The sequence below is a fragment of the Sander lucioperca genome, chromosome 10, assembly GCF_008315115.2.
Source record: "Sander lucioperca isolate FBNREF2018 chromosome 10, SLUC_FBN_1.2, whole genome shotgun sequence".
NCBI classification, from domain to species: Eukaryota; Metazoa; Chordata; class Actinopteri; order Perciformes; family Percidae; genus Sander; species Sander lucioperca.
Genome location: NC_050182.1, coordinates 698,503 through 710,785, shown reverse-complemented (window position 1 = coordinate 710,785; position 12,283 = coordinate 698,503). Strand labels below are relative to the sequence as shown.

At 43.2% G+C, this 12,283-nt stretch overlaps 1 protein-coding gene across 2 annotated transcripts in view; it reads left to right on the top strand.

The window, feature by feature from the left end:
* The window catches only part of LOC116051192 (gamma-aminobutyric acid type B receptor subunit 2-like), a 36,800-nt gene that overhangs the window by 994 nt on the left and 23,523 nt on the right, over positions 1-12,283 (top strand). For both annotated transcript variants that reach the window (XM_036005796.1, XM_031301438.2), the window contains exons 2-7: positions 1,304-1,441; positions 4,864-5,034; positions 7,796-7,897; positions 8,055-8,120; positions 9,172-9,360; positions 10,718-10,963. In XM_036005796.1, the coding sequence (XP_035861689.1) occupies positions 1,304-1,441; positions 4,864-5,034; positions 7,796-7,897; positions 8,055-8,120; positions 9,172-9,360; positions 10,718-10,963 (912 nt within the window). The remainder of the gene's footprint in view (positions 1-1,303; positions 1,442-4,863; positions 5,035-7,795; positions 7,898-8,054; positions 8,121-9,171; positions 9,361-10,717; positions 10,964-12,283) is intronic.

Below are 12,283 nucleotides of genomic sequence, written 5' to 3'. Positions count from 1 at the left end.
ACAGCATACAGACATATAGGAGGAGCTTGGGCAGAGAGTATTAAAGTGCAGTGGAGAGTAGCAGCTAAGCGACTAAGAGTGTTAGTCATTAAGGTGCATTATTAATTATGTCTAAAACATACTTTTAGATTTGTGAAAGCTTTATTGTCTTTATGAGAACGCAATAAAGGGAGATTTCACAGTTTTTTTTTTTCTCCAATATGTAGACCACATTAGACCAGGTCCAGATCCAAAACCACTACACCTAGGCTTGTCAAATCTGTCACAAATTATCACAGAGAGGCTAAAGATTCTTAAAAACACAGTTTCAGATTTGTGAAAGCCATTCTAGATCTGGACCTGGTCTACATTTGAAAAAAAAAAAAAAAAGTGAAATCTCCCTTTATTGCATGATGTAATTATTTTGCCTGGGGTATCTCCCGTTAAAGGTCCCATGGCATGGAAATTTCACTCATTTTTAACATTAATATGCGTTCCCCCAGCCTGCCTATGGTCCCCCAGTGGCTAGAAATGGTGATAGGTGTAAACTGAGCCCTGGGTATCCTGCTCTGACTATGAGAAAATGAAAGCTCAGATGGACCGATCTGGAATCTTCCCTTTATGATGTCATAAGGGCCCAGAGAATTTGGCTCACCCATGAGAGAGAGAGAGAGACATCATGACTTTAAAATGAGCAAAGTGCCAGTTGGTCAAGGCCACACCACCCTCCACCTTGCCCCCCCTCTCTCCTCCTCAATAGCATTTAAAGCTACAGACACAGAAATGGCACATCCTAAGGAAAGCTCATTGTGGGACTGGCTCTAGTGGCTGTAATTCTGCACCAAGGCTGAATTTAGGGAAAGAGACTTCAGATACAGTATTAGGGGACCACTAAGGTCTATATAAAAGAGACTTCAGATACAGTATTAGGGGACCACTAAGGCCTATATAAAAGAGACTTCAGATACAGTATTAGGGGACCACTAAGGTCTATATAAAAGAGACTTCAGATACAGTATTAGGGGACCACTAAGGTCTATATAAAAGAGACTTCAGATACAGTATTAGGGGACCACTAAGGCCTATATAAAAGCATCCAAAGAGCGGCATGTCATGGGACCTTTAAAGACATCTCCTTTTGACTTTGAGAAACTGGGACATTTTATAGTCCAAGCAATCGATTAATTAAAATCCCAACACAAATCCCATGTATCGGTAAAAGAACCGAATCGGGACAAAAAGCATATCGTCCCAGCCGTAGTGGTCAGTATTTCATGTGTTCATCATGTCTCACAGTATTTCATGTGTTCATCATGTCTCGCAGTGCGACCCTGCCGAGTCCCTCAGAGCGCTGTTCGACGCCATGTGGGCGGGACCAAAGTATCTGATGCTGTTTGGAGGCGTGTGTCCGTCTGTGACGGCGCTCATTGCTCGCTCTCTGCCGGCTCTCAACCTGCTGCAGGTACACATCTCACACACATTAGCACTTACTTACCTAGTATACTTACAGACTTTTACTTAAAGGTCCCATATTATAAAAAGTAAGATTTCCATGTATTTTGTATTATAAAGCAGGTTCAGGTGCTATATAAATACTGTCTTTCAAGTTTCAAGTTTATTTGTCACATGCATAGTCATACACTTAACAACAAGCAGTGAAATGAATTCCTGACTCCACTCCAACTGTGCTATCTCATAACTAATAACATAATCAAGATTATAGAGTAAAAGTCAAGTTAAAAACATAAATTAATAAGAAACTAAAAATAAAAATATACCACCCAGATACCCCTACTCATAAATACAGTATAATAAAACCTTGTACTACTAAAGTGCTCACTAAAGTAGATCCAGGGCTTAAAGTGCAAGGTGCGTTGAGCAGTTTGTCATGTTTTGATTCAGGAGCCTAACGGGTTGTGGATTAAAACTCCTCGTGAGTCTTTCCGTATTTGCCATGATGCTCCTGAATTGCTTGCCTGATTTCAGCAGCTGAAATAGGCAGCTGCCAGGGTGGGAGGTGTCTTTTAAAGCCTTGACAGCCCTACTCCAACATCTCTTCTGATAGAGTTCATCCAGAGATAGGAGAGCTGTGCCGCAACAACGCTCAGCAGCACGGATCACTCTTTGGAGGGCCTTCCTGTCCTTCTCACAGCTATTTCTATACCACGCTGCCATACTCATGCGTCAGGATACTCTCCACAGTGGCAGAGTAAAAAGATCTTAATATTGCGAATTGTGAAAGTATTAAAACACTCAATCCACAGAGAAATGCACACACCCCATATTCAGAAACTGTGCCTTTAAACGAGCCGTCAGGACTTCCGTACGGTTGTGATGTCACAACTACACTATAGGTAGAAAATGGCGCTACAGTGCTGTTACATTCATTCCCCGGCTGCAATGGTGGTACTGAAACTCTGAGAGCGCAGATGCGGAAGATCTTGGGAGGGGTCTTAAAGAGACAGGCACTAAAACGAAGAGTTGCAGACAGAGGGTGAATACAGGTATATTCAGGGAGACAGTATGAGAAAATAATGTGTTTTTTGAACATTAAAGCATGTAAAGATGTTCTAGTAGAAACCCAAAATACAAGTGTGAAGCTGAACATGAGCATGATATAGGACCTTTAAAGGTGCCCTGCCACACGTATTGCATTACTTTGTGGTAATGTCTGAAGTTCTACCATGCACTCTGTAACATTTTTTGTGGAAAAAATGCCTTGGTTACCTTGTTTCAAGCCATTCTAGCGTGGTATAGAAAGCCTGCAGGAAGACTCAGCTCGATTTCTGCCAGTTCTCATTAATATTCAACAAGCTAAGCTGTTTGAAGCTGATTGGCTAACAACTAGCCAATGAGAGCCTGGCTGTCAGAATCCTTTACCCAGCCCAACAGAGCACAACAGTCCCGCCCACAGCGGGTTCCGGAAGTAAAAATACAATGCAATTTCTCCATTGACAGTTGCAGTATAAGCCATAAAATCGTAACCGTCGATGGTAGACTTAAAACCAGCTTGCCGACATAACTAAGCGATTGTATATGCTCATATAGACGCCACAAATCATGGGGCACTACCCTTGTTTAGAGATAAATGTCTTTTATTCGCGATGTCTTGGATAAGTACTTCATTACCCACAATCCTGAACAATCCCACAATCTCACAGTGATGCCTCTGATTGGTGGAGCTCATGCTGGTGAGGAGGGGGGGGGGGAGCTGCCTGTACGATCCGTCACGAGGATTTACGACACTGCACGAATCACGATCAGTTCCACGCTTCTGACGTTAGCCTCCACCGGGAAGCTAAAGTTAGTTTAGCTAACAGCTAATTCGGCTAACCGCTAGCTGACAGCTTGATTCAGTCTAAAATAACGTTAACTCAAACTTAACACTGGGTAAAGCCGGCTACATAAGCCGTTATATATGTTAACGGTTATTTTCAGGTTCTATTTTGAGGGTCTTTTAAAGTTATTACATGCTGTCTCAGCTAGCGGTTAGCCGAATTAGCTGTTAGCTAATTGTTAGCTAACGTTAGCTTCCTTTGTTCAGTGGTGTGCGGTGGTTTATGGGATGAGTAGTTCCTTCGCTCTGAGATGACGATATGTACACAGTGTTGTACCTTTGACTTTTTTTGAATTTTCAGCTCCACACAACTCTCTCTGTATTTCTCAGTATGGCCATGTTCATGTGGCGTACGTTGACTTTCCCGTGCAGAAACTCGAGTGAAGATAATGATCTCTTCTGAAGAGTCCATCATGTTATTTTAATCCTCCGCGTCTCCTTGGTTACTAGCAGCTGTGTGTGTGTGTGTGTGTGTGTGTGTGTGTGTGTGTGGGGGGGGGGGGGGGACAAGCCTTGTATCATGTGCACACGCCGACAGTTTAGTTGTCAATACTTAAAATTCCTTTAGCACTATACCTTTAAGCCTCCTGATGTCCTCGGGTCAAATTTGACCCATTTTCAAAAAGTTTCTATATCAGAAATTTGGATTTCTTTCAACCAAACTGTCAAAGTAAAATAAATGATCAGTTCACTACTTTGGTTGAATTTGGGTGAATTTTATAGCAAGTGAAAAAAACATTGATAAAAGAACGTTGGAAAAAAAACAACAAAAAGTTCAAAAAAGTGCAGAAAAAAATCGACGAAAACATCGGGAAAAGTGACAAAAAAATGTAAAAAAATAGAAAAACGCTGAAAAAAGTGACAGAAACATCAGGGGAAAGCGGCAAAAGTGTCGAAAAAGACGGCCAAAAGTACTGAAAAAAAACAACAGACAGTTTACGGTCGACATGCAACTTTGTGTTTCTCTGAGTCGAAATTTCAACATTTTGTTGTTCTTTTTCTATACTTTTCTCAACGGTTTTGTCGATTTTATTTACATTTTTTTGTCACTTTTTTGGTGTTTTTTTAATTATGTTTTTGCTCACTTTTTTCAGTGTTTTTGTGTTTTTTGTGTGTTCCAACCGAGCCCCATTAACCAGCTCAGACCGGGGGATCCCGAGGCGTTCCCAGGCCAGGGTGGAGATATAATCCCTCCACCTAGTCCTGGGTCTTCCCCGAGGCCTCCTCCCAGCTGGACGTGCCTGGAACACCTCCCTAGGGAGGCGCCCAGGGGGCATCCTTACCAGATGCCCAAACCACCACAACTTTCAACGCGAAGGAGCAGCAGCTCTACTTTTCAGCCGCTTGTACCCTGGATCTCGTTCTTTCGGTCATGACCCAGCCTTCATGACCATAGGCCATGCTCGTCGTTCTTTTGTCATAGTTCTGATATACTGTAGAAAGTTTTCAGGAGGGGTTATACGTAATAAAGGATCTGAAGACTTCTTTTCTGACGCTGATTAAGACAGGTAACTCTCCGCTGCTCCGTGTCCTCTCTGCTGTCTCAGGTATCTTTTGCGGCCTCGTCCCCGAGCCTGTCCAACAGGAAGTGGTACGGGAACCTGTTCAGCACGCTGCCATCGGACCGAGCCCTGAACCAGGCCGCGGTGAAGCTGCTGCAGCGCTACAAGTGGACCAGAGTCGGTGTCGTTACGCAGGACGGACACCGCCTCTCAGAGGTGATGCTTACACTAACGATTGTTTTTAGCCTTCATTAATGTGTTGATTACGGAGCCCCTAAGGGACCGTTCTGTATTTATGGAATGGACCACCGGAGGAAAATAGGGGAGGGTCATGTCTTTTTATTTTATGCTGAGGGGAGGGTCATCCAACATTTTTTAGTCTGGGTGGGGGGGTCACCCAACTTTCTTATTCATGAAAAGAGCAAAATTTCAAAGTGGCTTGTTTGGTGCATATTTATCCATGTAGCTCTCAGTCTCGGCCCCCTAGCAGATGGTCAGACCGCATACTCAGAGTTTGCTGGGGGGGCAGGAGGAGCACTGCCCCCTGGTGGCTGAAACGGGTAATTGCATTGTTTAAAAAATTAGTGGAATAATTACATCTGGCATGATCAGATATTAAATAAATATCTTAAATAACACAAAACAACTAAATGGTGATAGATAATACATCTCATTTCATATACTGCAAAAAATATTACCTGGCTGCAAAAAACGAAAGTTACCGTTGCACTAGTCTGGACATCTTACCGTGCCAACCTTGCAATAAAGGTTTCCAAAATGCCCTGTATATTAATGTGATATCAGCTTACTAATTGATTGCAGGTTTTGTGTAGATTTGGACTTTTATACGTTTATTCCACTTTGTTTAAACGGCGAAGTGGAAAGGCCTCGTATGTGACGCTAGTATCGGCCTTGCTGGATACAAAGTGTCAGCTGTGGATTACTTTTTTTTCGTGTCATTGGATTACGGCAAAATGCGGATCTTTTTTCTCAACGCGTCTTAACGTTTTATGGTGAGTTTGGAGAGGCATCTCAACAGACTGGAGGTCCAACACTGATTGTTCACCATCACATTTTAGTTGAATTTAAGCGTCTGTCTATTGAGTTCCAAAACAGCCGTGCCGCGATTGGATTTCATAAGGGCGAATTGTTAAATTGTTACAATGTAACTTAAAATCTGCTTTAAAAATAAACATGTGTGTTTTGGAATATAATGTTCAGCTTGGGCAGCTTTACCAATGTGCTAAAATATACAATGACGATAGTGACAAGTCCATAGCAACCAGTGTTGAATTGGTTATATCCCAGCGTCCTTTGCTGAATGGTCTCAATGTTTTATTGTTTTATTTCATATGAATACTAGTTTACTAGAGGAGGAACTTAGTATTTGAAGTAATGCAGTAATGCAGGAAGTGTGCATTTAGTTTCCATGCTTATTGTGTTTCCACAACAATGTTAGTGAGTAAATCTACTGAAATGGCCACCACACCATAACAGAGGAGTGGGATGTGTAAGATGAGAATGCAGAGGTTAACTCATGTACATCATGGCTGTAAAAATCAAATGCTATCTGTACTTCTTTGCTAAGTGCAAACTTGCACACAAAGAGAGGGTCATTCCTCTTTTTCAAATCATTTTGGAGGGTCATAGGAAAATTATTACTGACAAGGAGAGGTCACGTCTTTTTAGGTTAGAGGCCACAAAACTCCTCCAGTGGCCCCTTAATTAAATAACAAACAGTCCCTGAGGGGACATGAACAAAAAAAAAATCTAAAGTTTAGTTTCATGTGCTCACGTGAGCACATTAAACTAATCATCATCTTGATAATTTTTTTGTTATGAACAGTGCCAGTGCCACATTTAGCAAGTACTGCAACAAAGAGCTCCGGTTAGAAAGGATGGCGGCTAAAGATGAGTTTATATAGATGCCAAAAGGCTTCAATTTGTCATAAGAGTGCCAAATATAATTAGGATTAGGCCCTTTAGCAAAGTAGTTTCGGTGACAGAGCCGTCTCCTCACTCTGAGTTCAACAGGGACATTCTTAAACTTATAAAGCCCATGAGAACCGTGGAGAGTCAACCCACACCCGCTCTGCTGCCCTGCTGAAAATGTGAAGCAGAAACGCTTAATGTCAGATAACGTGCATAATAATTGGACTTTGGGTTAGATTTTTTGACGGTTGTCAGTGGTTATGAGGAGCAATATGAGAGAGAAATTTGGGGATCATTGATCGTTGTTTAGGTACATTAAACCACGTTAAGCTTTTTCACGTTAAGCGTTTAAATGTCCCGTTCAACACCCCTTGGTTCTGTAGAATTAATCAAACTTTCTCTTTCTTTATGTTTAATCCATTCTCCTTGCATTTTGTGTACATCCACCTATATCCGTGGAGTTGGTCAGATGTTTGTAACTGTTCATAAATGAAAGTAATTGCCCGATGCAAATCGCTGTATCCCTTGCTCCGGAACAGATGACAAGACTTTAAAATCTGTTTTAAATGTCGTATCGAAAATAGTGCAACTAACTCCTGTACTGTAGTCCTTTCTCTAGCTGTCACTGTCTCCAGTATGGCCCTGGCTACATCAATATACGGCTTTCATGTGCTCACACAAAAGTTTTGCGTGAACAAGAAACTAAACTTTGACAAAAATTCTGCACATGAAGGTTTCGTGTGAGCACGAAAGTTTTGCGTGAACACATGAAACTAAACTGAATGGATGATCTCTAAAATGTCAGAAAATGGTGAAAAATGTGGATCAGTGTTTCCCAGAAAGCCCAAGATGACGTCCTCAAATGTCTTGTTTTGTCCACAACTCAAAGATATTCAGTTTCCTGTCCCAGAGGAGAGAAGAAACTAGAAAATATCCACATTTAACAAGCTGACATCAGAGAAGATTTACTGTTTTTACATAAAAAATGACTCAAACTGATTAATTAATCAAGTGTGATTGTGTGTGTGTGTGTGTGTGTGTGTAGATGAAGAGGGATCTGCTGAGACAGCTGCTGAAGGCGGACATTGACGTCGTGTCCACACAGAGTCTCTCTGGAGACGTCTGCAGCAGCCTGAGGAGGCTGAAGGTAAATCTCTGAGTGTCTTTTGCGATGTGTTTATTGCGGCAGTTGATATCGCGATGACGATTAAAATAACAAATATTGTGCAGACCTAATCTCTTTGATCCAAAACCAAACTTATATTAATGTGATAATGAAAATATTCACTTGTTTTTTTTGACAGGAAAGTGACGTTCGGATCATCCTGGTGCAGTTTGACGAGGATTCTGCCTCTGAGGTTTTCTGCTGTGTAAGTACACTTGAATGCTAAAAGTAGGTGGACACCCCCATTTGTCCCTGGTTTTGGGGACCTTTAGTCTAGCCGGTATATTGCCAAAAAGCAGAGATGGGAACTCGAGTTTGAGACTTGGACTCGAGTCTCACTTAAGTCGCACACAGAGTGACTTCAGACTTGACTTGAGACTAAGGGCCCTATTTTAACGATCTAAGCGCACGGCGTGAAGCGCCTGGCGCAGGTGCATTTAGGGCGTGTCCAAATCCACTTTTGCTAGTTTGACGCCAGAAAAAAGGGTCCGTGCGCCAGGCGCATGGTTCCAAAGGGTTGTACTTAGTGTCTTCATTAATCAGAGGTGTGTTTTGGGCGTAACATGCAATCAACCAATCAGAGATCATCTCCCATTCCCTTTAAAAGCCAGGCGCGTTTGGACCTTGGAGCATTGCTGTTATGATGGAGGATTTGCACCATAATATTTTTATTTGTAATCTTCTGCATGTGTGTGTGCTGCTGTGCGTCCCTGTGTGTGTAACAAGCATAGTGTGCGCGCGCTGTGTACGAGCCTAGGAGTATTTTACTAATGCTCTGTTAAAATAACAATGAAATGCTGCGTTATTGATTTTAGACCAGGTTTTTGTTGGTCAATGGTGCGATCACTTCCCGCTGCCTCAAGATAGCAATACGCCCAGAATGCACCTGAACACCCCTCCCTGTAAGACCAGCACGCCCAGAATGCACCTGAACACACCTCCCTATAAGACCAGCACGCCCAGGATGCACCTGAACACACCTCCCTGTAAGACCAGCACGCCCAGAATGCACCTGAACACACCTCCCTATAAGACCAGCACGCCCATGGGCCACAGATAGGTGCATTTGATATTTAAACGACGTGGGCGCTGAATGGGAAACTGCCAACTCTGTTGATCTTAAACTAACAAAGATACTTGCGTTGGGCTTTGCGCTGCGCCGGGTGCAAGATAGGGCCCAGTGACTGTGGAGAAGTAGCTTATACAAAAACACTTCAAAACTTCTGAACTGTCCCTTTAATGTCTGTGTGTTTCAGGCCTACAGACTGAACATGTTTGGAGCGTGGTACCAGTGGATGGTTGTGGACGGAGGAGCATCTGGATGGAGTCTGGGGCGGCAGGTTCCCGGCTGCACGGCCGACAGTCTGCAGACGGCGGCAGGCGGATCCATCCGGCTACAGACCAGACGGCTCAGCAACACCAACACACCGGGAGTCTCCGGACGGGTCAGGAAACACTTCCTGTGTGTTATTACTAGGGATGCACTGAATCCAGATTTTTGGGGTTTGGCCAAATACCAAATCCATTGGTTAAGATTCTGCCGAATCCGAATACCGAATCCGAAAACCGAATCCGAATACCGAATCCGAATACCGAATCCGAATATCGAATCCTCCTCCCATCCTCTCAGTCCATTAACACAGTAAACACATTAATGACGTAAACAACGTCCACAGCCTCTAAAATAGTTAAATGTAACAACTTAATGTTGAATTCACACGCTCTTTTCACATTGTAGGAAAGCACTTGGCTATTGCCAGATGAGTGACAATTTTGTTTGGCAAATTTTGGCTAACCAGTGTATGATGAAGGCATGTAGGGTGAAATTAGAAAGCTAACGTTAGCTAACAAGCAGCAGCCGGCCGTAAGGAAACTCATTTGCCGAGAAAACGGCTGACAGTCCGTGAGAGGCACTGTCTGGTTACATTACATGTCATTTAGCTGACGCTTTTATCCAAAGCGACTTACAATTGCTATATATGTCAGATGTCGCACTACTACTACTACAGAGGAGCAACTATGGGTTAAGTGTCTTGCTCAGGGACACATTGGTTGATGTATCGCAGTGGGAATTGAACCCAGATCTCCCACACCAAAGGCATGTGTCATATCCACTGCGCAACTGGTTAACACCAGTTTTTAGCTGTGACTGTCCTTCCTTTGCCGTACCTGAAGTTGCTGCATTTTGGCTACTGTCTGTAGATTCCTTCATCACAACTCGTATTCTTTCAGATGTTTCATACCAGATGTTGTAACAGCGGTGATGTTGTGTATAGTTTAGGGTCCTCGCCACCACCAGACTAATCAGCATTGTAAATTGAACATGTAGCTGGACTTGAATGGCCTTTTTTTGACTGAAAGTACTGCCAAACTACACTTATTCTGCTCACGAGTTCCATTTTCACTTTCTCACAGCCTACTGCATTGAACGCTCCACCTACGTAGACACCTTCCTGTAATCAACGGTGCCGTCATTACGTCGACCAGCGTAGCGCACGTAGTGCAAGCGTAGGGTTCGGTTCGCTGGGAAAAAATTCTAAGGTTCAGCAGAAACCCAACCCCGTCAGAAAGCCCAATATTCAGCCGAATCTGAAGCTGAATCCTGGATTTCGGTGCATCCCTAGTTATTACCTCCTGATTATGTTTGTCTGTCTGGAGTCACGGCCTAAAGATGGAAGATTAGGTTATCTTTACAACAACCTTTGTCTAGCGCCACCATCAGGCCAAAATAATAACAGAATACTGCTCATTCAGCAGTGTTATAAACTTGTCTCTGAGCGCTGTGCTGCTGTGTCTCTGCAGACTCCCCAGGACTATGAGGACTCGTACCTCCGCCAGTTGACCCAGGACGGGTCAAAGTTCAGCAGCTCCCTCCATAGCTTCGCCTACGACGCCATCTGGGTCGCCGCGAGAGCTCTGAGTCAAGCGCTGGAGGCGGTGAAGCACATAGAGAAGTACGGCAGCCAGAGAAACGGCAGCATTGGGGAGGAGGAAGTTCACAAGATGCTGCTGGACGCCGTGAAGCAGACGCAGTTCCAAGGAGTCACAGTGAGCACATAAAACATAACAAAAACCCACCGGAAACACACCTGAAACACACCTAAAACAAATCCTAAAATGCACCAGAAACACACCTGAAACGAATCCTAAAACACACATGAAAACACACCTAAAACACACCTAAAACACACCAAAAACACACCAAAAACACACCTGAAACACACCTGAAACACACCTAAAACACACCTGAAACACACCTGAAACACACCTAAAACAGACCTGAAACACACCGGAAACACACCTGAAACACACCTGAAACACACCTGAAACACACCTGAAACACACCTGAAACAAATCCTAAAACACACATGAAACACACCTGAAACACACATGAAAACACACATGAAAACACACCAAAAACACACCTAAAACACACCTAAAACACACCTGAAACACACCGGAAACACACCTGAAACACACCTGAAACACACCTAAAACACACCTGAAACACACCTGAAACACACCTAAAACAGACCTGAAACACACCTGAAACACACCGGAAACACACCGGAAACACACCTGAAACACACCTAAAACAGACCTGAAACACACCTGAAACACACCGGAAACACACCGGAAACACACCTGAATCACACCTGAAACACACCTAAAACAAATCCTAAAACACACATGAAAACACACCTGAAACACACATGAAAACACACCTGAAACACACCTGAAACACACCTGAAACACACCGGAAACACACCGGAAACACACCTGAAACACACCTAAAACACACATGAAAACACACCTAAAACACACCTAAAACAAACCCAAAACACACCTAAAACACACCTGAAACACACCTGAAACACACCTAAAACACACCTGAAACACACCTGAAACAGACCTAAAACAGACCTGAAACACACCTGAAACACACCTGAAACACACCTGAAACACACCTGAAACAAATCCTAAAACACACATGAAACACACCTGAAACACACATGAAAACACACATGAAAACATACCAAAAACACACCTAAAACACACCTAAAACACACCTGAAACACACCGGAAACACACCTGAAACACACCTAAAACACACCTGAAACACACCTGAAACACACCTAAAACACACCTAAAACAGACCTGAAACACACCGGAAACACACCGGAAACACACCGGAAACACACCTGAAACACACCTAAAACAGACCTGAAACACACCTGAAACACACCGGAAACACACCGGAAACACACCTGAAACACACCTGAAACACACCTGAAACACACCTAAAACAAATCCTAAAACACACATGAAAACACACCTGAAACACACATGAAAACACACCTGAAACAC